General features: G+C 43.6%; 1 protein-coding gene across 5 annotated transcripts in view; it reads left to right on the top strand.

The window, feature by feature from the left end:
• SUDS3 (SIN3A corepressor complex component SDS3) overlaps positions 1 to 26,419 on the top strand; it is a 403,092-nt gene that overhangs the window by 2,577 nt on the left and 374,096 nt on the right. For all 5 annotated transcript variants that reach the window (XR_015722320.1, XR_015722321.1, XM_087857296.1 and 2 more), the window contains exons 3-11: positions 2,066 to 2,121; positions 3,672 to 3,743; positions 6,653 to 6,672; positions 7,941 to 8,097; positions 15,905 to 16,000; positions 17,186 to 17,247; positions 17,390 to 17,411; positions 18,534 to 18,639; positions 24,619 to 24,703. Coding sequence is in view for 3 of the 5 variants with exons in the window: in XM_087857296.1 (XP_087713422.1) it covers positions 2,066 to 2,121; positions 3,672 to 3,743; positions 6,653 to 6,672; positions 7,941 to 8,097; positions 15,905 to 16,000; positions 17,186 to 17,247; positions 17,390 to 17,411; positions 18,534 to 18,639; positions 24,619 to 24,703 (676 nt within the window). In the remaining 2 variants the exon portion in view is untranslated. The remainder of the gene's footprint in view (positions 1 to 2,065; positions 2,122 to 3,671; positions 3,744 to 6,652; positions 6,673 to 7,940; positions 8,098 to 15,904; positions 16,001 to 17,185; positions 17,248 to 17,389; positions 17,412 to 18,533; positions 18,640 to 24,618; positions 24,704 to 26,419) is intronic.

Below are 26,419 nucleotides of genomic sequence, written 5' to 3'. Positions count from 1 at the left end.
TTAGTCACCATACAGTACATCCCCGGTTTCCGATGTAAGGCTCGATGATTCATTAGTTGTGTATAACACCCAGTGCACCATGCAATACGTGCCCTCCTTACTACCCATCACCAGCCTATCCCATTCCCCCACCCCCCTCCCCTCTGAGGCCCTCAGTTGTTTTTGTTTTTTTTTAAACGTGAAAACTACTACTCAGGGTAAAGGGTGTGTTGTAGCTATTTGGTTCTCAGATGGGGTGACCCCACCAAGAGCTGATGGTGTGCTGGCTGCCTGGGAAGCTCAGAGAGAGCTGGACTGGAGAGCAGTCCTCCTGTCTCCTGCTCTAGTGCCCTTTCCACTCGTCACATATCCCTGCTCAAGCCTTCTCTAAATGTGCCCAGAGAAACGAAAACCACTTGCTTTTATTGTAAACACAGATGCAAGATTGTATAAAATAGATCCCAAAAGTATTGTTGAATGTATTTTGAGGATCTTGATTTGACTTTAAATTCTTTTATCTTTAAACTAGATGATCCACATTCCTTTTTTTATAGGTCTTATTTGCAAATGGTTCGTGACCATCCTCTGAATTCTGCTATCCTTTTTAAGCTTTGGAACCCGAAGGGGTAATTCAGCTAAATCCCACCAATGCTGAATAGAGAAAGATTACCTTAATAATTCATGTGATTTTTCTCACAGCTTCATGCCTGAAACTGTGCTTCCTTTTATTTTTATTCTCTTCAGGCTTTTTCCTGATATACCTTGAACAATTTCCACATACCTTTCTGTTTTCCGAATCTGAATTTGTTTCGCTTGTTTATTTTTTCAATCTGTTAATATTCCCTTTCAAAGACAGACTCAGAAGTCAAAGGCGTTGTTTACCACATTCAATGTGGTGGAAAATTGAATACACTGGGTTCCAAATACTTATTGTGTGCAGTTTGTATACATCTCTTTCCTCTGTTTGGCATGTTTAAGCATTCTTTTGAGATCGTATTTTAATTGAACATGCCCCTAGAAAAATTTTTGATTAAAATTGAATGCCTTGTTTGACTCAAGGTGAGTGTTGAGAGTACATTAGAATTCTCGTTGATCTTTTAATCAGACCTCCTGTGTAATTCCCAGATTCTGCCTACTCTTTCATCTGTGTAAATAGTTGGGATGTATTTACAGCCCTTATTTTGAGCAGTCAAAAAGCTATTGTGCCTGTTACTTGTTGGACAGAGTTCATTCAGATTGCAAATCTTGTTTTTGTCACTGTAAAATTGGGGGTGTTTTTCAGGTAGAAGCAACAATACTGTTGAAATAAGATTTACTTGTGGAATCCACCATTCAAACAAACTTGCCAGAGTGTATAATGACTTACAATCCATTTAGTATGTGTATCTGTGGGGAGGGGGACAATCTAGGCACTTGTGTTTTTTGTGTGCTGTGTGTTCTTATCCAGCTGGGGCTGCAAATAAATCCTGCGTTTTAACTTTTGTTACTGAATAACTATTATTTCTCTGATCCTAAAAGAGTAGTCCTTTTAAAAAATGGCATGAAGGTTTATTAACTTGGTGCTTACACAGCTATGCTGTCTACATAAAAAAACGTGCCAAAGGCATAATCTTACTCCTTCGGAACTTACAATCTAATTGTAGAGTTGATACAAGAGCTGCTGTGTTTAATGCCTTTGCTACATTTTCGTGTGTTATTTATGCTTCTAAATCCATAAGGAAATGGCATCACACTTTCAGTTTTTCTTTGTGTTTTATTGCTTGTTTATCATTGTCACTTATTTATTAAAATCTGCGTGTCTTCATATTTGTAGATTTCAGACTGATTATCTCTAAAGGTGGGATAACACAGGAGAATCTACAGAATTGGGATATGATTCAAGAACACAGAATCCTTGTCCCTTTCTGATCCCTTTAGCTGCTGGTACATTTTAAACCAGTTGGCAGACTTCAGTTTTCTCTGTCTCCTAAAAGACATTAATGACATTCCCATAACAACCCAGGTAATTCCTGTGTGCAGATTAGTTTAGAATTGAGTATTCAATGTTTCTGTCTTTCAGTGTGGCTTTCGTTGTTTTTCTTTACAGGATGTATCAGGATAAACTGGCTTCTCTCAAGAGACAGTTGCAACAACTGCAGGAAGGTAGGTGTGTGGTTTAACCCTTCATTTCGAAATATACTTGGTATTGCAAGCCTTTGAAATCTGAGCATTTCACTCCCCTGTGGGAGTGATTTAAAATTTGGTCTGATTTCAGCTGTCCAGTATGCATTTTCCTATCTTCTGCTGTCAGTAAAGTGGTGATTTTCAAACATTTTTGAACCCTCACTTATGGCCTTCTGAAGAGCATGAGCTGAAAACCACTGTGAGCCCCTAAAGCTAGACTTTTTTAGAAGAGACGTTGTTGCCAAAGAATACATGAAATTGTACCATTCTTTCTAAACTAAATGCTGATGAACTGTGGGTTATCCTTAATTGTGTTCTCTGTTGTTTGCTTGGTAAATTAAAAGTGGATTCTATCTTGTCCGATGCTGTTTCCTGCTAAAGGCAGTTCAGCCTGGGGTTAAGAGTATTGGCTCTCGAGTGCCATCACGGGCTTGAATCATAACTGTACTATTTTCTGAAAATTTGACCTTGGGCACATCACTTCATCTTGCTTAAATTTGTTTTCCAGTCTTTGAAATGCAGAAAGTGGAAGCCATGTGATTGCCCCTGAGGGGTGTCTAGCACTGTGGGATGCACTGGGAGCTCAAGGACAGCTGTGGCCAGCAACTCTTGGGCTTATTTTTGCGGAGCCCCCTCATCAGTGGAACAGCTTTTCCACTAGGTCCTTATTTTGCCTGAACTAGCCCGTCTGACACTGATTTCTGCTAAATAGTGAAAAAAGGTTCCCATGAGTTGCATTCACACATCTTTGTTTTATTTCTATTTTTTTTTCTTTCTTTCCACGATAATGGAAGTGTTGCCAGAGAAAGAAATGCATTCCACTCTAGCAAGTGTATATGGCATATCTGGCACAGCTGAATGAGGGATTTTGAAAAAGATGCCATTAATATACCTTACTAATGCATTATGATCAGGAAACACTTTGCACACTAATTGTGACCCTCATAATTCGCTGCTTTTGGGAAAAGCAATGACATGAGTAGACATTTGGTGAAAATCTATACCTGAGCTGTTCAGAATTGTCACTGGCTGTGCATATCTATTTAAATTTAATTAAATATAATTAAATATTAATAATTCAGTTCCTCAGTTGCACTTGCTCCATTTCAGGTGCTCAGTAGCTATGTATGCCTAGTGGCTCCCATGTTGGACAGTGAAACCTAGGACATTTTCACTGTTGCAGAGATCTGGGCCTTACTGAGAATGAGCTTTTCTCAGAAACGGGAGGCCCGTTGACTCAAACTGTAGCAGCAGGTGATCAGAATCACTTGAGGAGGCCTGTGCCTTCCTACTCCCCGTCACTTGCTAGAGAGGCTTAATCCACTAGGTGGGGGGAATTTCTGCTCTGGGCCTTGGTTGAGAACCAGAGTCCAGTTAGCTCTGTTTGCTCATGCCTTTCCCTGGTTTGTGTTTTATTTACTCTGATGGTATTGAAATAGTTCCTGCTGGTGCTAGACAATTTTAGGAACTGAAATGTAGAGCGGATTGATCTTCAAAGTAACGTTTTATTTTGTAAATCTCAAAATCAGGTACATTACAGGAATATCAGAAGAGGATGAAAAAACTAGATCAGCAGTACAAAGAGAGGATCCGAAATGCAGGTGAGGCTCTGTCTTAGGTGGGAGTAAATGATCTTTAGGTGTTCTTGCTTTTGCTGGTCATCAATATAATGTGGCCGTAAGAGGTGTCATCTAAAATGCAGTGCATATATTCTCAGATATGGAGGAGGGAAAAGTTTAGGGAAGAGAGGCTCCAAAGCCACAGTTGTATAAAACTGACTCATCTTTTTTCCAGTGGCCTGTGAATGATCTTTAGTTGAGCTTACTAGTTGTGGCTCCGTGCAGTTATGCTCCCTGGTGCCCCCAGGGTAAGCAGTCTTGCGCATTCTTTCTCGCATGTGCATGGCTGCCTGAATGGACCATCAGAGGAGCTACAAAGGGAAAGAATTGTAGCTTGTTTCACTCTTGCTTGAAGTTTGTTCTTGAATCCTCTGCTCAGGGAGGAAGAGGTGTTCTCTTGTTTTTCCCCTTGAGTGTTATAAGCATTTAGGGGAAGAGGATGCTTTGGTTTGTTGTACACAGTAAATGTATCCTCAGTAAGAATTTGTCGAGCACCTGCTACATCCAAGCTCTGAGCAACATGAAATAGTGGAACACACTGTCCTTGACTTAAGCAAATGTGCGATTTCATTGATAAAAGACATCCAAACGCGGAAAAAGTTAGGGAACATTCTGAGGTAAATAATCATGGAAAAAGTAAGATGTGATGATTGTTCGAAGTGTATTAACACAGATTACTGGACTTACAGGAAATGTTTCGTAACTGTTCGATTTGGAAGCTCCTTGTCAGCCAGCATTTTGAGCGCTGGCATGGTGTCTGTTCCTGCAGTGGTCAAAGTAATGCTGGGTTTTCAGATGAGGTCTGGGGGCCACTGCTCAGGCTGCTGTCCTCTCGGTTTCTGATCCGGTGTCTTCCCAGCTCCTGTTGGTGGAACTTTTCCCTCCTCTGGGCAGTAGATGTCCTGTGTACACCAACAAGTAGAAAGGGAGCTGAAGGGCGTGGGAGGCCCTGGGAAGATGGAAGTAATAGTCATTAGCCTTTTGCCCACCCACATCCCGCCTGCCCCTGAGTTTACCCCCACTGTGATGTGAGTTCCTGAGGCATCTCCTTGGGACATCTGTGAAATCCCCTGCCTTCTTCCCAGTGTTCCCCTCTAGCAGGGAAAGGAGGTGCACTGTGGAGGGGTGAGGTCCTAGGTTTAGATCTTCTCTCTGCACCTTAGATCTTGTGCCTGTAAGCAGGTTTTGCTCTTGGAGCCTCAAGTTCCCCATCTGCAGGGGGGAGTACGAATACCTCACAGAATTGGTTTAAGATGCAGGTAAGGAAAGCTAATTGACATGAGCCATTTTTCTGTAGCTAGAACTGCAGCATGAGTATTGCGTGGTTTTCCTTAGTTCTGCTCTCTTTCCTGTCCTCACGTGTTCTTTCAGAAACGTTGCTCTCCCCTGCCCCCCAGGTACGAATGCAGAACAACTCCTAAGTCAGTCCCAGCTTGAGCCTTAAAGAGCACATTCTTGCAGAGCTAACCCACCTGTTCTGGTTGTGTTGGTGCCTGGCTGTTGTAACTCAATAACTAGCAGCTCTGAGAACTGATTGCCAGTTTGACTTGGTGCAGGGGTGATTTCTGAGAATGGCACAGTCAATGCGTCAAGTTCGTTTGTGCATCTAAGGCACTCATAGGAGTGAGCGTGTTGGCCTGGATGTGCCTGGGCTCATGTGCTCAGCCATTCTCAAGGCAAGAGTGATCAGGGCTTCTGGGGGGTTGGGGGGGGGTGTTAGAAAATAATGAATGGCTTGTTCTTTTCTCAGTTAAATTTTCTTTTCTTTTCTTTTTTTAAGTAGGCTCCATGCCTAACGTGGGGCTTGAACTCAAAACCCCGAGATTAAGAGTCCTATGTTCCACTGATGAGCCAGCCAGGCACCCCTCATCAGTTAAATTTTCTTATTCAACATCTGTTAATTGAGATCTGAATTCTTAATCTGAAGTCCTGAAACTCAGAATTCTATGAAATTATATGTGGATGTGCGTATATGGTGTTTTAGAGGGAAAGAGATCCATAGGCTTTATCACATTTGTGAAGGATACCATGGTAAAATGTCAACAGCGCCTCCTGGAGTTGTTGGTTCACCAGCAATCTTTGTGACGTAGGCAGCAGCCCCACTGTCACCCAGGAAAGATGAGATGCCATGGACCTGTTTTGTTCAAAGGGCTGGCTCTATAGAGAGGCTTATAATCTAGTGGTTGGGGGGAGCTGCTGGGTAAACAGTTGTTAATTGCCTGCACAGGGTGGGTGATAAATAAGCTGTTGACTGCTCACCAGTGGATACTTGGATGTGTCTGAGAGGCGGTTGGTGAGTGAAGGGTCCTTAGGAAAGGCTATTTTAGATCTGAAGCTTGGAATTGCAGTCAGACCCAGAGGGCGTTGCCATGGAGGTGCAGCCATCTGCGGGGTCTTGGTGGCTTGTGAAGAATGCCCTGGGGGGGGGCTCAGAACCTCTGCCCTCTGAGTTCTCCAGGAATATCCTTCCTTGCCACACACAGTCCTTCACACATGCTTTAAAAACATCAATGTTGACTCTGCTTCTGGAGTAGTTGCGTTGTTCCTTCCGGACTCATCCTACGCTGTAGAACTGTTGGAGGGTATGTACTGAGTGAAAGAAGGGATAACTTTCAGTTTTATTTTGCCAGGGTAGTTTGGTTTCTGCTGCTTGCTTTTGCCCTTGGGCAGAACTGCCGGAAGTGATTCTATTCAGGGCCAAATTTTAACTAGACATGAGTGCTTCTTCCGTCCTTCCCTTTCATGTATATCAACACTTTACTGATGGAAACATTTGCTCTGTGTAACCATGCTTTCAGAAAGCAATTACTGCCTCTAAATGAGTCCTACCATCACTGTCTAGAAAGGTGACACAGCCTAGCGAATCTAATTGCATGTTTTATCTCTTTCAGAACTCTTCCTCCAGCTGGAAGTAAGTACCTTGGATCTTCTGGGTTTGCAGGCCCTTTCTGAGGCTGGAATCTTCCTCTCCCAATCCAGAGAATCTTTTCTTCTGTCACCAAATGGACAGTTAAGAAACCCCCAGCTGCAAGCCTTCATCACTGTTCTGTTTGACTAAAGGACATTTTGGGTCTTAATTTAGAAATTGCCATCTCTTCATTTGTAGAGTGGGCAGCCTCAGATTATCACAGGGGACTAGGGGATACTCACCCCTCACTGCTTTCTTGTTGACTTCTGTCTCACGTTAAAGCCATCTGGGAGTGTCTCTGAATTATAAGGGTCTAGTAATTTGTTATGTTGGTCCTTGACACAGCCCAGTCTCTGAATTGGCTCAGTGGTTCAGTTTTATAGCCAAAGCTGTCTTGGTCAGTAGGAAAGACAGATTTAACATTTTTCCTTTCCTTCAGCGGACATCTGAGTGTTGTTTCTTTTTGAAGCACAGTGCTGTGGTACAGAGATGGGAGCCTGAATCTTGGATGATGATCACTTCCTGGGGTGGCTAGTGTGTATGTGTGGGGGGAGTCCTGCCTTTATCAGAGCCACACACGAGCGTGAGAAGGTCATGCTTTAACAGAGCACGTTATCAGAAACCGTTTTACCACTGAAGTCAGTGCAACACATAGAGTCACAGCCCGCAGGATTATGTGATCCACAGCTGTAGCCCACCGTAAGCTCCCTTGTTCTTCACTTAATACGATGGTAAGATTTAAAAAAGGAACACCTTTTTATTTAGCATTATTTCAATGTTCGAGTACTTGAGGGTTCAGGTACCTAATGGATGACCTTCTGCTCTAGTTGATCTTTATCACAAATACAGTAACTTGGGTCATCTCGACTCAGTATTTTGTAATTGCAATTAATTTTGAATGTAGGTATTTCATCCGGAATGTACTATTTTCCTTCGAAATTGGGGCTTTAAAAGAGTTTGTCTTTGAGAATCTTAAGTTTCATTTTAGCATGGAAGCCGTGCAGTGTAAGAGGTGGAAGAGAGGAAATACTGAGTAGCAAGGCGGGTATGCTTGTAAAAACAAGCAGAAGTCCTATGGTTCAATTTTATGCATTCGTTGGGAAACTTGCTCCCAGACATCCCATTACTGTCAGTGCGCATGTGAGTGCCGCTATCCCACATTTCTCATAAAGGTGTTTTCTGGGCTCTTGAGTGTAGAGCTAAACTTGCAGTTGGAGCCCTGGCTGCGAGGGTCTCATGGAGCCTTAGCCTGTGTTTTCTCCTTTCCTCAGACTGAACAGGTGGAGAGAAACTACATTAAAGAAAAGAAGGCAGCGGTGAAAGAATTTGAAGACAAGAAGGTAGAGCTGAAAGAGAACCTGATCGCTGAGCTAGAAGAGAAGAAGAAAATGATCGAAAATGAAAAGCTGACGATGGAGCTGACAGGAGGTATGAGAGCCCCCCAGAGCAGGGTCCCAGGAGCCCTGGGCGGGACCACCTCTCTCTTACCTCAGTTCCTTGTCCGAGCAGAGCCAGCTGGAAGGAGGGTGGGCTTTGACACGAAGGCTCAGAGTTCTAGCTCTGTCTGGTATTGGCTGTGTGACTTTGGTCAAGCCACTGAACATCTCTGAGCCTTTTTCCCCCTCTATAAAATAGGGCTGATCAGACCTTGTCTTACAGGATTGTGGTCAGAGATGTGAGTGCCTGGCACAGTGCCCTGCGTGTAACAGGTGTTCAGTAAATGGTAGACCTTTAGTCCTGGCTGCAGCTGCTGGCTTATGCTTTATTTCATTTAGTTCCTGGGTCAGCTGCCATTCATGGATGACTTACCCAAGTCCCTCTGTGGTGGTGGGAATCTCTCTGCTGCTTTTTCAGTCTGCCTTAATTATAGAAAAGGCATTGTCTTCCTTTGACCTAGATATGAGAACAAAGGCATTTGACTATATCATCTATGCTCTTAGATCCCTTCCCCAGGTGTTACTGTGAACATTTCAGACAGTAGGTACAAATTTGGCAGGAGTAAGCTAAACTGAACTAGTTTCCTGTAAAGGTAGTAAAGTTACATTAGACTCTGTGCCAGTCCCTCCCTTGCCTTCTAGTTTTTAGTAATCCGCATACGGGAACTCAGCAGGATGTAGGCAAGTTTAAGGGAGAAGCAATATGGGCTGACTGTTCTGTTGCCATATGTAGACTGATGAATCCTAGAAGGATACAGAGCGGGAAGTGGCTTGAACTAGATATTTTGGAACTTGGCAAAATTTCTGTCAGCGAATATTGCAAGACAAGTCAGTGGTGAGTTTGTCACCTGGATGTGTAAGCGCATGCCTTCTGCACACCCCCGGATTTCCCTCTTATCATGTACAGGAGGTGCTGGAGCTCTGGCATATCTAATTTTAGTAGAGGTCCATGAGAGATGCATTGTTTTCACGTGAAGTTCCTGGGGGTGGACTTTAAAAGTAACAGTTAAATGGTATTTCCTCTTCGGTATTTCTGGTGCTGTGACCCAACATGGGCCTTCAGTTAACGTAAACTTCTAGCCCAATCCCCATGATAGACCTATGAGAATGTGGTGTGTTTGAAGTGGGGGATCTGATTCTTGAAAATCTCTCTTCTGATATCTCTCTTTTTGAAAGACTTGGCAGAAGGAATTAATTCCTTGAAGGCCTCTGAAAGCGGCTCAGAAATGTTTTTTTGGTGAGAGTGGATGCTAAAATAGCGTTTTCAGACAGCACCATCTTGTTCTTGTGGCCACGCTTTGTTGATTAGACTGCTAGCACTGTGCTGCCTTGTTCGGTACCAGTCTGCCGGCCTGCTTTCTGACCTGTACACCGTTTTCTTTGATGGTGGCTGTTTCTGGCATTGATGCCTCATCGCTCTCTGCTAGAGCCACCAGATGTTCAGGAGTCTTCATTAGGCTAGTGGGAAATATTGTCCGTTTATAGCTGCTCCCTTTCCATCTGCAGGGAGGGATATCATCACCTTACCTGTGATTTGGCATCCTGATTATTGACAAGCAATAGACATTGTTTGGCCAGGCCGCTTTGCAGCCTGAATCTTAACTGGGACAGGAGGCATCCCCAGTGACTAGAGGCTGAGCCTGCCAGGGTAGAAAAGACAAATAAATGCAGGGAAGTCATTTGTAACGCAGTAAAATAGATTATACAAGTGCTTAAAGCTAGCCATGGGCATTAAAGGTACCGATGTCCTTCCTCAAGCCATTTGGTACCCTTGGTATGGAAAGCTGTGCCAAGGTAATGATAGAATGTCGGAAGAAAAGGCAGTGGAGCTAGAAGGATAATTAGCGTTTCCACAGATGGTGCTGCTATGGTCCTGGATTAAAGGCCTGATTTCATTCCTCTCATTGAGTGACTTATTTCACCTTTGTGGATTGATGCCCAATATCCGCTCTGCCCGGAAAAGATATTTCTTAAAATCTCCTCTTCTGGTTCAACGTGAAGATCTCTTGAAAAACAACATTGGAATTAGAGGCCAATGGGACACTCAGACCAAATAACCCGTTGGGAATGAGAAGATCAAGTGACCTGCTTTGTCCGAGCGGGACTGAAAGCATTTGCAGACACTGTGGGAGTTATTGGGAGGTTCTCTCCACTGCCCACACCGCTTGAGAAGAACTTAGGACAATGGGTTATGCAGGTAGAAAGGTGTACTGTCGGTAAGGAGACCAGGATGAATTACTGATCAGTGCTCCCCCAGCTTGGGTGTGTGCGGGAGTCAGCTGGGGGTCTCGATGACGTGCAGCTTCTGCTTCAGTGGGTCTGGGGTGGAGCCTGTGATGTTGCATTTCTAACCACCTCCCAGGGGCTGCCGATGCTGTTGGCTGGACCACACTTTGAGTAGTGAGGGTGGAGGTGGAATGACCTGAGTGTGAGTTTTCTCTGCAGTTGAGGCCACGGTGATAAGTAACCCAGATAATCAATGAGAACTTAATGTGTGGGAGCTTTATCATTTTTCATCCATTTGTCCTCTCCCTGTCTTGAGGATACTTGCCTCTTCTCTTTTGTCTCAGCAGTCCACCAACCACTACTTCATTTTCTTTTGTAAATTTTGCCTCACCGGCGCATCTTCCAAGCCTCAGGCCCCTGTGGCAGCTACTGTGAGTTTCCTTTAGAAGATAAGTGGATTCATAGCTGGAACCATGAGTATTTATAATATTAAAATCAAAATTATAATATCAAAATATAATGCTAAAGGACTGTTTCCTGAGTACTTACATCGAGCCAGGTATTACATAAAAATGTTAGAACTGCCTCGTTAGGCTGATAGATGTGGATGAATCCTGGCGCTGTCATGAACTTGGTTCTACGGTGGGGTTTTCTCATTTAGGAGGGAGATGGTAGAATCTACTTTGGAGGTTTGGTGCGAAGATGGGGTGAGACAGTGCCTATAAAGTGCTTGAAAGAGCCGCTGGCACACACAGTAAGCACTGAGGGATTGGGAAGTTGTGATGTCCTTTGACTTGACGTGGCACAGCAGCCTCAGAGGAACGGAGGCATTTGCTCAAAGTGCCTCAGCGTGATAGTGTGTAAGGCAGAATTGGTCTTAACCACCACATGATGCCAACTATCATGGAAATTCTGTGGATTCGTGTGGTACTGAGTGATTCATAAAATGAGGCTAATAGGTAAGGTGTGTGTCCTCAAGGAGCTTATATTTTGGTCGTTACGTGACTGGCACAGCCTCTTTGTCTTGCCCAGTGTAAGGCAGTGTCCACAGAGTGTGCTCCTAAATGAAGGTGAAGATTTCTCAGCTTGTTTTTACTGATTGTAAAACCTTGCCGAGGTCTCTGTGGTTGTACTGATGCAGGCATGGTTTCACACAACTAGGAGCAGGTGCCAGTGAGCAGGAACCTTGGAAGTCCAGGCAAGGAGAGGAGGCCCCACACAAGTGTCTGGGTAGGGAGAAGGAAAGAGGTGACCTGGATTTTGGGTGGAGCGGGCTTTTCACTAGACGGTCTTTGCTGGTGCTGCCCTTGTGGAATCCAGGTGTTCCAGAGTGCAGAGGAGGTTCACTCTCTCAGCACCATCCTTATTCTCTGGACAGCTTTTTGCCTGAGGGAGCTGGGGCCCTTGGTTCCTACCCTGGCTGGTCACTGAAGACCTGACCTTCCTTCTTCTCTCACCTCCCCCAATGCACCTCCCACAGGCACCCGCAGTGTCCATTCCTGATGCTGATGAGCCTGCCAACCCATTAGAGAGGGGCCTGGGTGTCCTGGGCTTTGCTCTGGGCCTCTAGGCTCGCCCCGTGTTGTACTGCTCCTGGTTTGGGGGTCATTGCCAATCTGCTACGGTGGTCACTCTGCAGTGGCTTTTTTTTTTTTTTTTTTTTTTTTTTTTTATGAGAGTGCAAGCCAGTGCTGGGGGTGGGGAGGGGAGGAGCAGAGGGAGAGAAACTTAAGCAGACTCCCGCTGAGCACGGAGCGCAGCTCAGGGCTCTGATCTCATGACCTGAGCTGAAACCCAGAGTCAGATGCTCAACTGACCTAGCCACCCAGGCGCCCCAACATTCTTTTTCTTAAGGATGCTCCTTTGAATCACTGCAACTGATATTTTCTCAGTAGCTAAACAAGTATGGGTTGGTCTGAGTAAAGTACGTTCATATGAAGCTTTTACTGCATTTGTGTTGGAGTGAATGACTAGGCCCAGAGAAGTGTGGAACCCAAGGCCAGCAGGGAAGTGCTAATTGTATGGTAATTGCAGGTAATTAATGGTATCGGGAATATGTCTCCATAGGGACGGTGCTGTAGTGGCTCTGCCCAGCACGGATTGAGCCTGCACTCCCATTTCTTAGCATGCCCAGTGCTACCTGGAGAGTGCCTGTGTCTGTCGGGTGTGGCCGTTCCTGCTGGCGTTCCCCGGGAGCAGAGCAGGAGGATTTGCGCTCTTGTCACATACACGAGGTCCTTCGGAAAGGAGCTCTCGTTCAGTGTTTCTGTTTCCTGTCCCATCCCTCGTACCACCCCCCCCCCCTACTGCCCCCGGCCACTGGTGTGTTTGGTGTTTGGTTGGATCGCAGATACTATCCCCACAGAAGCAAACCCATGAAGGGTTCTAGGTTTTCTGAGAGGCTTTCTGATTTAAGTCCGAGTTGTGTTGGGCTCGTTTGCAAGGCAGATTGATTTCCCACTCGAGTGCCTTCTACAGGGGTGCCATGCTCCAAGGTCTGGGTGTCACCTCCGGAAGTTTGTTTTTTGTGGTGGACCCAGACTGAGCCCGTTGGGACTCTTGCTGGCCAAACTCCAAGGACCCTGATGTTATAAACTCGGACTTCCAGCCTCTTGCTTCTCACGAGGCGTGGAACTTCTAGGTGGATTCAGACCCACGTAGTCAGATATCCTTTCCCTCTGTGAAAAATCGACATCAGGAGATTGGAGCAAAGGGAGTGGAGTAGGTAATCTGCTGTGTAGTTTTGGGGCTGTGATGTTTACATGTTGGTCTTCCCCACGAGTCCCATCTTCCACTGGCCAGGCCTGTTCCCCACTCCTTCTCTCCTGGATGGTGGTGGGGACAGGCCAGTACATTTCAGAGGCATTTTCAGAACACCTTCCTTCTGCTGAAGTCGTCTTTTGGATGAAAATTTATTAGGTTATTGTGGTGACTAGGCTAATAAAATGGATCGATTTTCACTATTTCATAAGAAGAATTCGATTGTATTTTCTGATCTATGAGTGATGCAGCTACGACTTTCTGAGCTTATTGGCCATGATTAGACTGGGTTATTCCCACATTCTCTCAGCTGTGCCTTTACTTGGCTTACTTCCATTACGTATTGCCCACCCGCCCCACCTGCCTTACTTGGCAGCCCAGACGACAGTGCACACTGGGCCATTGTCTTTGGTGGACAGAACATTCCGTGATGTTCACATGCTAGGTGCTCTTTCTCTAGCAGTCTTTGGGTTGGGTGAACTCCCTTCACATCTTGTTTTCCGAATTAGGCGTGAATGTTGCAAAGCCTCACAGCTGACATTGGTTGTTGTTGAGTATGTAACTTCATTCAGCTGTTTGCACCTTGACTTGTTAAAAAGATATTTGTATAGTGTTTACCTGGCTGCAGATGCGATAATAAAAACTAGCATCGATTGAACTCTTGCTCACCCAGCGCTGTGTTTAGGGCTTTACTGGTATCATCTCCTGTAACCCTCCCAGCATCCTGTGGGGGAAGTATTACGATAATTCCATTTTATAGATGAAAGTTGAGACAGAGTGTTTAGGTAGCCCGCCTTAGGTCACAGCTGCAGTAGGGATTCACACCTGGTGGCCAGTAAGTCACTGGAGAAGCACACCAGCTCCGCAGAGGGTGAGCCATTTCTCTCTTTTTTTTTTTTTTTAAAGATTTTATTTATTTATATGAAAGAGAGAGAGACATGGTGAGCCATTTCTTGTAGAGAGGATGACTGACCCCCCCCCCCCCGCCTTTTTCTCAGGGGCAAGTGTGTTTGTCCTCCTTCCTTTTGCCTCCACCCACTCCCATGTACATCTTTCCAAATACTCATTAGGTCTGTGGTTCTTATCCCTTTCCCTCCATGTATAGGGGGAAAATCAGTGTTGCTCATTTCCCTTCTTAAGAACAACACGCAGAAGTATTTTGTGACTTTGTACATGATTATTATCTACTCGCAGATCGTGCATGTTGCTGTGTTAGAAGGGCTACACTTGAATTCTGTAAGGCTGTCCTGTCTGCTGTGCTGATAGTATGCATGGTCATGAATGAACGACCTCGTCAGGCTTGATCTCATCTAGTTGTTCCGAAGGAAACTGTGGAGCCCCTACTGTATGCCCGAACTATTGTGAGGTGCTGGGGTGGAATTCAGGAGTCTCTGGGGAGGATGTCCCATACAGTGTGGTGCTTGCTGGCCGAGGTTTGTACAGAGGTTTGCTCTGGTTGCTCGGGAGATGGTGTGACTCTGAAAACCATCATGGGATGGGGAGTGTTGAGCTGACTCTCAGGGGTGTTGTGTAGGAGTATGCCGGGAAGAAAAGAGGGGACCAGGCAGAGGGGACGGCATGTAAAGGCTTGAGGGTGTAGTAAGGCAGGTGACCTTGGGTGAGAGACTTAGCCAAAAGCTCTCACACAGTGTGTGTGTGAATGAAGAAGGGGCAAGACCAGAAAAAAGACACTTGGCCTTTTTTCTGTGGAGTGCGGCAAGCCATAAAAGTATTGAATAAGAAAGGGATGATCTGATTTGTGTGTTAGAAAGATCGCTCTGAGGGAGGTGAGAATAGGATGATGGGTGGAGCTGAGAGGTGGTTTAATGGCAAAATTGCCTGTGATCTGGTGAATATGATATTTGGGGGAAGGAAGATAAGTCACAATGACGTTCTGTTCTGACTGGGGAAGATGGACAGATGTGATGCCCCCGAGACACAGGAGAGGAAGCAGCCGTGGGAGGTGAGACATGAAGTAAGGTCACTTGGGTCATTGAGAGTGGATGGTGTCGATGGGCATAGGTTGCCATTCAGAAGGTTGGGGGAGCTGGCATTGATGATGGAGGCTCACTGGGACACAGGCAGAAAACCGACTGGACTCCAGTGGTCACCAGCAGAAAGGAGCCCAAGGAGGCAGATGAGGAGAGTAGAGACCTGTGTGGTGGTGGCTAGGGGAGGAGAGATTTAAGGCTAGGAGAGTCAGCAACAGTGTCAGACTACGGAGAGAAGTCAAGAAGAATGAAAGGGACATTATTATGAGTCTTCGTTAGCTCATTCTTGATAGTCAAGTAGCTATAAGAGGTTATAAAACAAAATGAAAGTCCAGGTTTGTGAATGAACACGTCCTATAAAGGATGGCACTGAGGCCAGTGGCCTCTCAGAGTCTTGTGCACGAGTGCACTTCATTTCTCCCTCTCTCCATGGGAGTAGCAGGAATTAGGTGAACTAGATGATCCAAAGAGCCTACCTTCTGATCCCAAGAGCCTACCACTCTGTGGCTTCTGAATTTGAGGGAAGAGGAGGAAAGTTCTAGTTTTCGGGATGCTGGAGAGATGCTCCCACAGGTAGACTGCACACGGCTGGGCTGCATTTCTGAGAGGGGCATGCGCTTAGGCCAGGCAGTCTGGGTCTTCTAAACACAGTCCCCTCCCCCCAACATCTGATATGGGTGTTGTGCTTGGTCCATGAATGAACCAAATGTCCCCAATAAGACAGTTCTGATTGGGTGGCTGTGGGGCAGATATTCTTATAGTACAGCGATTCTTACTTCAAGTGGGAGTTGGATAGATTTACCCATTCAATTCTTGCCACAGATTCTATGGAAGTGAAACCCATCATGACCAGAAAGTTGCGGAGGCGACCAAATGATCCTGTCCCCATCCCAGACAAGAGGAGAAAACCCGCTCCTGATATCCATTTGCATCAAGCCTTAATTGCTTTTTTTCTTAATACTATTGAATCCTTTGCTTATCCGTTTGCTAGACTATACATGGCCATTGTCCTATAGAAATTATATGTGATTGGCAGGCATGTGTATTTATCCCTGGGCTAGGGAATAGCCAATTTTTAAAAAAAGATTTATTTATTTGAGAGAGAGCAAGCTCAAGCACAAGCAGGAGGGGCAGAGGGTGAGGGAGAGAGAATCCCAATCAGGCTCCATGCTAAGCACAGAGCCCAGTGTGGGGCTCTTTCCCATGACTCCGATATCAGACCTGAGCCCAAACCAAGAGTTGGCTGTTTAACCGACTGAGCCACCCAGGCGCCCTGGGAACGGCCATTTTATTGAGTCCTCAACTGCTGCTGCTTCTAGTGAGAGGAATTTGTAGAGAGCAGTTATTTGGAAAGGAACTTTGTGCCGGAAGTTCAACCTGGTTTTAACATTTGGAGATTCAAGGGTGACCTCAGATTTCACGTGCCTTAATTTTTCTACTTGTAAAATGAGGCCAGTAATATGTGCCTTTTGTACCTCTATTATCTGTATCCTGAAAACAGTGGAACGCAAGTTGTTAAATGAGATTTCAGTCATAAAAAAGCCCTTTAATCATAAAAGTGGGAGGGGGTGAGGGCGCACACAGCAAAATTCTGTTTCTGTCCTCTTGAGAAGAGGATAAATAGCCATTTATACAATATGACTCAATTGTCTGCCATCATGAAAGGGTTTAACTTCAGGTTCCTTTGTCTTTGCAACTGGGGGTTTAAGTTATGTGGGAAGAATAAGCCCACATCTGTGTGTGTGTGTGTGTGTGTGTGTGTGTGTGCGTGCGTGCATGCGCGCGCACGATCGCACAGGGCTTCAGATCTTTGGAACAGAAAAGCACTTCATAAATTGAGGAGGAAGTTCTTGTACTGTGTCCTGTGCTCTCATTCTTGGAGTAACTGAATGACTTAGAGATGTTTGAAAGAAATTTGTGAGTTCTTTTACGTACCTGGGCACCATGACATTTAATAGGATCAGCAACTTCAAGAGGGGAATGTTTGTAGAAACAGCATCTGACAGAGTCCCACTATAAATCCTAAAATGCTGCTACCGTTTTGTTGATTTCTGCTTGCTTGGAAACCATGCTTCTCAGACACGTTCCTTTAACTCTCGACACCTCAGCTAAACTATTTGTTAACAGACGAACAGATCATGGAGGATCTGAGAACGTTAAATAAGGTACAGTTTGATTTTTTTGCTTTATTTGAAAGCTTAGGCTTGTGTTGTTCACATTACATGTTCAGTCGTTTTTGATACCTTTGTCACTTTACGTTGTATCTAAAATGATCTGCTCTAAGATTTCTTGTTGTTCTTCCTACAGCTTAAGTCACCGAAGAGACCAGGTGAGCGCACAGTGTTGCATTTGTGCAATCTTTTTTATCATGTTTTGGGAAAAGCATGCTTATACCTGACGGGATTGTTGCAATTTTCAAAAATAAAATGTCCATCATTTGCCTAAGAGTAGTCATCATGAAAACTGAAGGGAGCTTTAAGTGCCCGCTCCCCTGATTTTTTTTTTTTTTTTTAACCCTGTTACGTTTAAGGTTATGTTTTCCTCGATTTCTTGTAAAAGAGACATTTGATGCTAGGCTGGTAAAGGTTTCCTTCTGTGTAGGCATCAGGCATAAGATTTAAGTCCTCTTCCATTTCTGGAAATGAAACCGGAAGGATTTTTCATTATTTGTGGAGTTAAGTGCTGGGCACTGCTGTTCCAGTGGTGCTTCATGGCCTGGCTCTGGTGAGGGACTCCCAGTCCCAGCTTACATAAGAGGCCAGCCCAGTGTTCGCGGCGGTTCCTTCCAGAGTGGCACTTGAGAGTCCGTGCTAGGCTGCAGAATAGAATTCTGGACAGGCAAGGCATTGTTACGTTTTAAGCACCATGATTACTCACATGTCTGTCCACTCACCAAGCCTGGTGGAAGGAAACAAGATTCTTTTTTCTCTAAACAATTTCCTTCTGAGAGTCACCGTGGTCCACAGAGAGGTCCCGTGTTTCTGAAGGCATGATGGGGAGGGGGTTATGGAAGTGTGTGAATTTAGATCCTTTGAACCCACTGTAGTTATTAGCACTGTCTTGGCTTGACTCTGTGCATACATGATAGCCTGCTCTACCTAGTAATAAATAGTTCTAGAAATGACTTCGGATTTAAAATTCTAAAGAGATTTTCCTAATTCCTGCCCTTCTGGGCTTCCGATGGTCACTTGGGCAAATGACTTAGCCTGCCTGCATCCCTGGTTTCTCCTCTGTTCAGTGAGGTTAATCTTTGCCTTGCCTACCTCACAGGGTTGCCTTGAGCAAGTTAGGTGTAATATACAAGAATTTTGTTGAATTCTCGTTTTTACACCCCTAAGGACTGAATGATCATGATTATTGCTGCTCGTTAATAGCATTTCAGTTAAAGCATGTTGTTGGATCCACGTGCTTGTTACACGCTCAGTCACTGAAATATTTTTGGTTCCTCCAGCGTCCCCGTCCTCTCCTGAACACTTGCCTGCCACACCCGCAGAGTCTCCAGCCCAGAGGTTTGAAGCTCGGATAGAAGACGGGAAATTGTACTATGATAAAAGATGGTATGTTATGGAAAATCACAGATTATTCATTAAGAGTCTTCAAAGAACCCCTTGGAAAGAAGACTGGGGCTCTATCTCATTGTTCCCGAGTATGGCTCCTGCTTAGCTTACATAGTACTGAAGCGGAATAACATTTCAAAGTGCGTCAGGCCTGGGACGCCTGGCTGGCCCAGTCACTGGAGCATGCAGCTGTTGATCTTGGGGTCAAGAGTTCGAGCTCCATGTTGGGCATAGAGCTTGCTTTTTAAAAAATAAAAATAAAAAAGTGTGTCAGGAGTCATTTGATCAATACTACTCATTTGATCTCTGAAGGCAGTGTTTCCTGAAAACGTGTTCTGATGTGAGCCCTCCTTCTCTCTCTGAGCTGCTGGCATCCTACTAGAATTTGTAGGCTTCTATCTTTGGTGATTCCCCTGTAGACTGAGGCCAGGGCTTATGTCCCTCTCTACCTTCTCTTAACTCTTCCCTTGTGCACTAAAATTTAATAGGTGTTCTGTGGAAAAAAGCATTTTGTAGTCAGATGAGTCTGGGGGATGACCATGTTAGTTAAATGGTTTTCTTCACTGTAGGTGCTCTTTGGGTTCTCTGATAGGCTCATGTGTGCTGTGAATTTCTGAGATGTTATCAAGTATTATTTATTTGACCCAGCGTACCCTTTTTTCATTCATCATCCTACTATATGAGGGTTCCAGGAAACATACGTGGGGGAATTGAATCCTAAAACATTATCAGTTTATGTTAAAGACAGTTTTTTCTTTAATTGGTATTTGTATAATTTTATTTTTTAGATGCATGTGAGTATATAGGTATGTTACATTAGTTTTTTTAATGTGCCAGAAAATATTTGAGAATAAAGACAGTTTAAAATCTTCAGACCACCAGCATTTCCATCAGAAAGGAAATTGTAAAGCAGTGTGAGAAGACTTATAAACTCATTCACTTATTCGTTCAACAGACATTTACTATCGGCACTGTAGCCCCAGATTCTGCTAGGCGTTAAGCCACCCTGGGTCCTACCTCCTTGTGACAGCTCCTTTAATTCTGACATATTCATTGTCCATATGCAGGCATACTCAGTTTAAGTCATGGTAGACACATTTGCATTCTGGATTTCCACTTGTTTGTATGGAGAATGTTTATCTGAGGTTATTTAATGCTGTGTAATTATCATTTATGATGGCTCTCATTTTTAATGATCTTTTGAGTTTGAATGTATTAACCCAAAGTTCCAAAGTTAGAGTAATGGTTATTTTGAATTGAGCTTTGTTAAAGAAGAAAAATCCCAAGATTGTTAATCGATTACCTTAAAATATTATCCTTCTGAAGTTGGCAGAAATGCTTAGAAATCTAGTCATTCCTGAAATAAATCCATTCCACCAAAATATTAGGTTACAGTGAGTTAATAAGCGGGTGGTGAAGGCCGCCTCTGTGAGCCTGATCTTAGTGACTTCTGCCCCTCTCATCTGACTATTTGGCTTTCTTCAAAAAGGCCAGTTAGTGTATCTTAACATTGCTTATCAGAACATATTGCCACTAGGTGGCAGGCCCTAACAGCTCAACACACTGAGGGGGCAAAATAAGATGAAAAATGTTTCTAATAATGAAAGCCAAATAACCTTTAAAGATCAAGCCCGCACATAAGAGCCGTCTTCAAAAACGATGAGATTTATCACTAACATTTTTACGGATCTATGAATCTTAAAGCTATGTGATATTTTAAATGGTGTTCATTTTGTAATTGCGTTGCTTCAGATCTTCTTTCTAAGGCTTAGCTTTTAGACTTTGAGACTTGTCTTTAGGGTGAAAATGCAGTAAGATAAAATTCTTGTTTTCCTAAAGAAGGGATCCACGATTCCTGGTGTTTCATAATGTAAATAGGGTGGTCACGTTTGCTGTGCTAGACCTGAGCATTTTGAGTGAATTTCGCTGTCTTTCTCATAGGGCTGCAGAAATTTTGAAAGGAAGGTCTCTGGGAGGATTTTCCTTTTTCGGTGAATTTTAAGTTGCGTATTATTAAATATGGAGACTGTTGTTTTCATCTGTATTCTGTATTTTTTTAGCTTTGGCAGTCAGTTGATGACACATTTGTGGGAAGGTGGGTCTCTCCTTTCCCTGCCACATTTGGAAGGTGTTCATGGGGTTCCTGGCCCACGCCCTGACCAGCGCATAGCTGGCCTCATCTCTCACCAGGCTCAACTTGATGTTTAGCCTTTGTGTCCTGTCAGTTAGGAGGCTTTCATTCTTCCTTCTCTTTTGCCAGTCACAGCCTGTGGCTGGGAGGGCGAGTGAACCGCTCTATGCTCTTTCCAGTGGTGTGGAGTATTTGGGTACAACGGTAGTTCTGGCAAACGTGTTTCATTGAGTTTTAAATGACTTCAGCAAAATGAGTGTGATTCAGGCTTCCCATCTTGGCATGAACACTTACCAAGCTACATTTTATTTTGAAAGATAAGCATTTTCGCTTTGCCTTGGTCTAGTAGTGCTTTTAAGGCATTTTATGCCCTGCTGTTAGGTTTTCCTCACATTTTGATTTGGACTAATGATCCTTCTTAGAAAGTACCACAAAAGTAGCTGGTATTTTAAAATAACTACTGATGGTGCCGGTGATCTCTCCCCACTTTAAATCTCGGGCTGCTAATGTGACTGAGAAAGACTGTTAAGATGGTGAATATTTACAACTGGTATTGGGACTCCTTGAGGTTCCAGAGCTGTAACATGGTATTCAGGTTTTTTGGGAAATGAAACGTTAATATCAGGATTCCCACTAGGATACAAAATTAAATTAATTCTACCCCTCCTTTTTGACCCACCTTTCGAAGAAATTGCTTTCTTCCATAATAGTACTGTTGATTCTAGTTCATTGGGTTTAATAGTAGAAGCAAAGCTCTAAGAGCTCATTTGTTGGGATTCCCAGGTCAGGATTTCCATTAGTAATAAAGTAATAAAGTCAGTTTGACTTTTGGGGCTTGTTCTCTGAGGCTATTAAACTATTTTTTTTATCTGAGTTGCAGCTTATAAAATGAGTTAATTGGCAAAAAAGTGATAAACTACATTTTTAGCTCTATTGTTGCTGCTTTTTAACAGTTTTTATGTCTATATTTATTTTGAATTCTCTCCCCCTTTTTTATTAGTCTTTAGAAATTAAAAAGTAAATTTGTATGTTAAGGTTGTCCTATACTTTTTAGTTTCATCTTGAAAATATGAACACTAATTTCTGAGGATTTTTTTTCCCCAGAGAATTCAGATGGTTGAATAGATTTGATATCCAGGGATAACAGTTCCTCAAGACTGTGTTGTGGTGTATGAGACTCTGGTTCAGGAGGATCTGAGAATCCGTTGGCTTGGAAGTGGGTTATTTTGGGAAACACGCTGGCCAGCTCTGCTGTGGAGCAGATGGTGACCAATGGTGGACATTCAAGCCACCACCATTTGGTGACCCCAAAGCAGGCAGATTTGGGAGGTGGCCAGATGCTCAAGTCCCAGACCACCTCTTGGCCGGGGGGGTGGGGGTGGGTGGGTGGGTAACAGACCAGATCTCATTGTTTACTTCCGGTATTCATTTTAAAGCCAGTCAGAGGTGTTGGGGTTTGGATTCTGCACACATTTGAAGGAAAATGCGGCACATCTCATGAGAATTGTTTGACTAGTCTCCCAGAGTTAGCTGTTGTCTTTGAAGACATTAAGTCGTTAATTTTAGCATCAAGTTTTGTTTTTACCCATCTTTGTTATTTAGGTATTTTCCAGACTAGGATTTACTTAATTTTTAATGAGTAATACCTGCTTATTTCAGAAAGAAGAAGAAAAAAGAAAGCATGTGATAAAAAGAATACCGTTCTTAATTTACATTTCATATTTCTATAAAGTTGTAATACACTTTTTATTATACATCTTAACTATGTAACTTTACCCAATTTTTTCTGTGTGCGTATGATACACATAACATGCATATGTGTTTTTGTAAGAAAGGAACGTGATGGACATAGATTTCCCCCCTCCACTTAGCAGTATATTGAGCATGTTTCCACACTAGTAACATACTCCTTCACCACACTGTGACCTTTCTTTATTAAAGTATTTAGGAAATAGTATCAGAATGACTTGAGGCCAGGTGCATGCTTTGTGTCTTTATTTCTTTAATAACTCACGATCCCCATAGAATAACTTCAAATGTTCTCCCGCTCTGTAATTTTACTCTAACCATCACTTCAGATGTTACTATTCACATAGGAAAGTTGGCTTAGATGTGGGAGGGAAACTGGAATTTTTGAGTCACGCTGTGAACTAATTCAGCCTTTCCTCATGTACTGTATACTTCAGACCTTGTGATATTACATATTTAGCATAATGAAGGTCCCCTGACCCAGTTTACCAACTGATCTCTGGCCAAAAGCAACTTTAAAGCTGAGTCTAAACCAATCTCGCTGTTCTAATTGCATTTATGATTCGATTTCTTTTAACAGTGTTTTCAGGAAGTAAATTGAGTTGGAAACCTGAGTTTTCAGCTCCTAAGTAGCAGGTTAAAGAGTGCTTAGAACCTGGATTGGGAAAAGCTCATTGTGGGAGTAAAGTACATCTCTTTACTGTGATATCCTGGCAGTAGATTATTTCATTATACCAGCAAAATAGTCTGCCTTTCCCCCCCACAGAAGTAATGATAAAATGCAGTACTTTGCTGGGAGATGCATTTTGGTAGAATTTACATGAGTTAGTGGGTCTGTTTAGCCTGATCTTTGCAGCCAGAATGAACCAGAGGTTATGTTCCTGACTGACAGGGCTGGCCCCAGTCAGGGCTGCCAGCAGCAGCCTGGTGCATGTTTCCAACTCTTATAATCCAGCAGCTGTTCCTTCGTCCTGTGGCAGCTGCTGTTGTCTCATTTGGGCTTTGGGCCTGACTTCCTCACTTTCATCCTCGGCCTTATCCCTGAACTTGTAGAAGTTGAAGGTGGTCCTATGCTACAGGGTGAGAGGATGGCTACTGGGGCCGAAGTGGAGTATCTCTGTGGTCTACTCCATGCAAGGCAACTCTCCTGATGGACCAGGCCAAATCAGATCCCCTGTGGTGCACACCCTGACACTCAGAATGTGTGATTACTCAGTATTCTTCACGGCTGCTGTATTTGAAGCTGTGTGATCTCAGAGACCTTGTTCCTGTTCACTGTCCACCTCCAACCTCCAGCATCCTCAGTGCTACACAGGAAGTGATTAATGAGTATTTGCTGAATGAGTGACCAAAGAAAGAGTTGAATTTGGCCTGCCTTCTTGTGGATGACTTAAATTGGACATATTGAAAATAAATAATAGATTGGTTGTTCAAACCCTTCTATTTATTTTGTTGAGTGTTTTGGGATGGGTGGAAAGTGGGAATAGGTTTTATTTTGAAAAATTATATTTTTTGACTGAATTGGGGTATATAGTCCAAATAAAAAGTAAATATGAAGTTAGCTTCCCAGCCTTTCCCTTGCCTCCTTTTTCCCTCTGCAGAAGGATCAAGGAGTATAAGTTTTAGATTAGGAGAAGATTAGGAGGCCATCTGATGTAATACAAGGATGGAGGCCTTCAAATTAAACCTGAAATCCAGACTCTTCCTCAAATGTAAATTAAGACTTTTAATTACATTTTTTGTTGTGGTGTTTTCTTTCTTCCCTTTTTTCATTTCTTTTTTAAGATTGGTGCCTTTAACAATACTGTGTTATTGACTTAAAATTTGTTAAGAACATAGCCCTTATGCAAAGTGTTCTTTCTACAAAAGAAAAAATAACAGCAACAAATAATTCTGATGAAGAGGGCAGGAGGAGACTTTGGGAATAGATGGATATGTTCATGGTGGTGATGATTTCACGGGTATATGTACTTATCCCCAGACTCATCGAGTTATAAACAGTAAATATGTATGGCTTTTTTTTTTTTTTTTAATGTCAGTCTTATCTCAATAAAGTGGTTAAAAACATACTACATAAACTTGTGTCTTGTTTCTGGCAGGTACCACAAGAGTCAGGCCATCTATCTGGAGTCAAAGGACAACCAGAAACTGAGCTGTGTGATCAGCTCTGTCGGAGCCAATGAGGTAGGGGCCGAACTCCCTCCACCCTCAGGAGAGCAAAGTGTGACAAACCTGCAGTACAGGTGTTACCAAGAACGGACAGTGGAATCGTGTGTCATGTGTGGGTTAGGATCTCAGTCAGCACTTCCCGACAGAAATTGCATGGAGACAAAATATCCCCGGAAATCCCTTACTTTGCTTGACTAACAACAGGATATGGATTTGTATATTCCTGATGGTATTGGTGAACTCCACATACAGTCATTGAGTTGGGAACCACTGAGGGAGACTACAGGAAAGAACAGAAGGCAAGTCTGTGTGATACCTGTGTGTTCAGATCCTGCTGCTTTGTAAGGTAACCGTGCACCGACCACGGAACTTGCTTGTGGAGCATACTCCATCTTCCTTATTTCTCTAGAGCTTTCGTGTGTACCAAAAGATTTGTTTTGCGCCGTGAAGATTTAATGAAGCACCTGGCCCAGGGTCTGGCACACAGTAAGTGCTCAGTAAATGGATGCTGGCCGGGTCTGAGCTACACACTGCTCCTTGCCTGTTCTCTTTACAATCTGACACGTCTTGTTGTGCCTCTTCAACAGTGAGCTGCCAGGCTCTGGCCCTCAGATATTGGTTTCCTTGAGTCTCTCCTGTAGGATAGTGACTGGTTCTAAAGTCAGCTCAGAGGGTTATGCTCCAGGATAGGATGACTGGCGAGTGAGTTCTACGATGGGCCCTTCTTCATTAGGGGGATGTCGGCAGTGTGTAACTTGTATTGTTAGTAGTTTTAAAAAGTTTAAAACTTTAATAGCTAGATTGGCTTGATCTTTTATCAGTCCACAAATGTCTGCAAAGAAATTGATTTTTATGTGTCTACCCTCTGTAACTTATTCGTGCCAGTGCACAGTAAATCTAATGAAACTGGATTATGAAATAACTTAAGCCTCTTCCATTCTCCTAGCTTCCTGAATTGAAAATGCCCTCAAATGTGACTAGTTTGCAAAATGATTGTTTACTCCGAAGTTAGGGAGAGCCTTCCGGATATGAATGTCCTTTCTCTCTGGGCTTGGGGTCTGTGAGTCAGCCCAGCCAAGCCAGAACCAGAACAGGGGATCTGATGGAGAGACATGCTGTTTGTCAGCAAGAGGTGTTATGACTTCACAGCAGAGCCTTTGTGCCTGGCCACGTGGCCTCCTAGGATTCAAACCTAACTTCACAACCAGTGCCTCATCCTCCTTGGTGACACTCCAAGATTTTTCAGGAAAAATAGAAATGCAAGATATATTTTTTCTCTTTTGAAGATTGTCATCTTTTGACATAATAGAGTGTCAAGGAGGTCTGACAAGAAAACGGTGACACTGAGACATGTCACCTGGAGGGGAGAAGCCTCTGTGTATCAGAGCCATGCAACTCTGGTAATGGGAAAACATTTCTCACTTCTTGGAAGGATTCTAGCTGATTTTTCAGGCCAAATTCTAAGTGACACTGGAGCTAGTTGGCCTTGGCATAACCTGACATCAGGCACATTTGTTGAGTGAGTCTGAGCCTGTTGGTGACTCCCTGTTTCAGCCTTTCTTGGGGTCATTTTTCAGTTTAAAGTGCTTCTGCAAGGTCCTTAGAGGCTCAGCTTCCTGTGAGGTCTTTAACTTTATTTTTAACCAGTGTATTTGAATTTAAAGTCTCTCTCTTGCTAAATAACCACATTAAAGGAGTTGAAATGAGACTGAGAACAAACACTTTTAAAAC

The sequence above is a fragment of the Ursus americanus genome, chromosome 30, assembly GCF_024610735.1.
Source record: "Ursus americanus isolate L20-20 chromosome 30, mUrsAme1.1.p, whole genome shotgun sequence".
In the NCBI taxonomy this organism is placed as follows: domain Eukaryota; kingdom Metazoa; phylum Chordata; class Mammalia; order Carnivora; family Ursidae; genus Ursus; species Ursus americanus.
The sequence above is the reverse complement of the archived record's forward strand: the minus strand, read 5'-3'. Positions and strand labels throughout refer to the sequence as shown.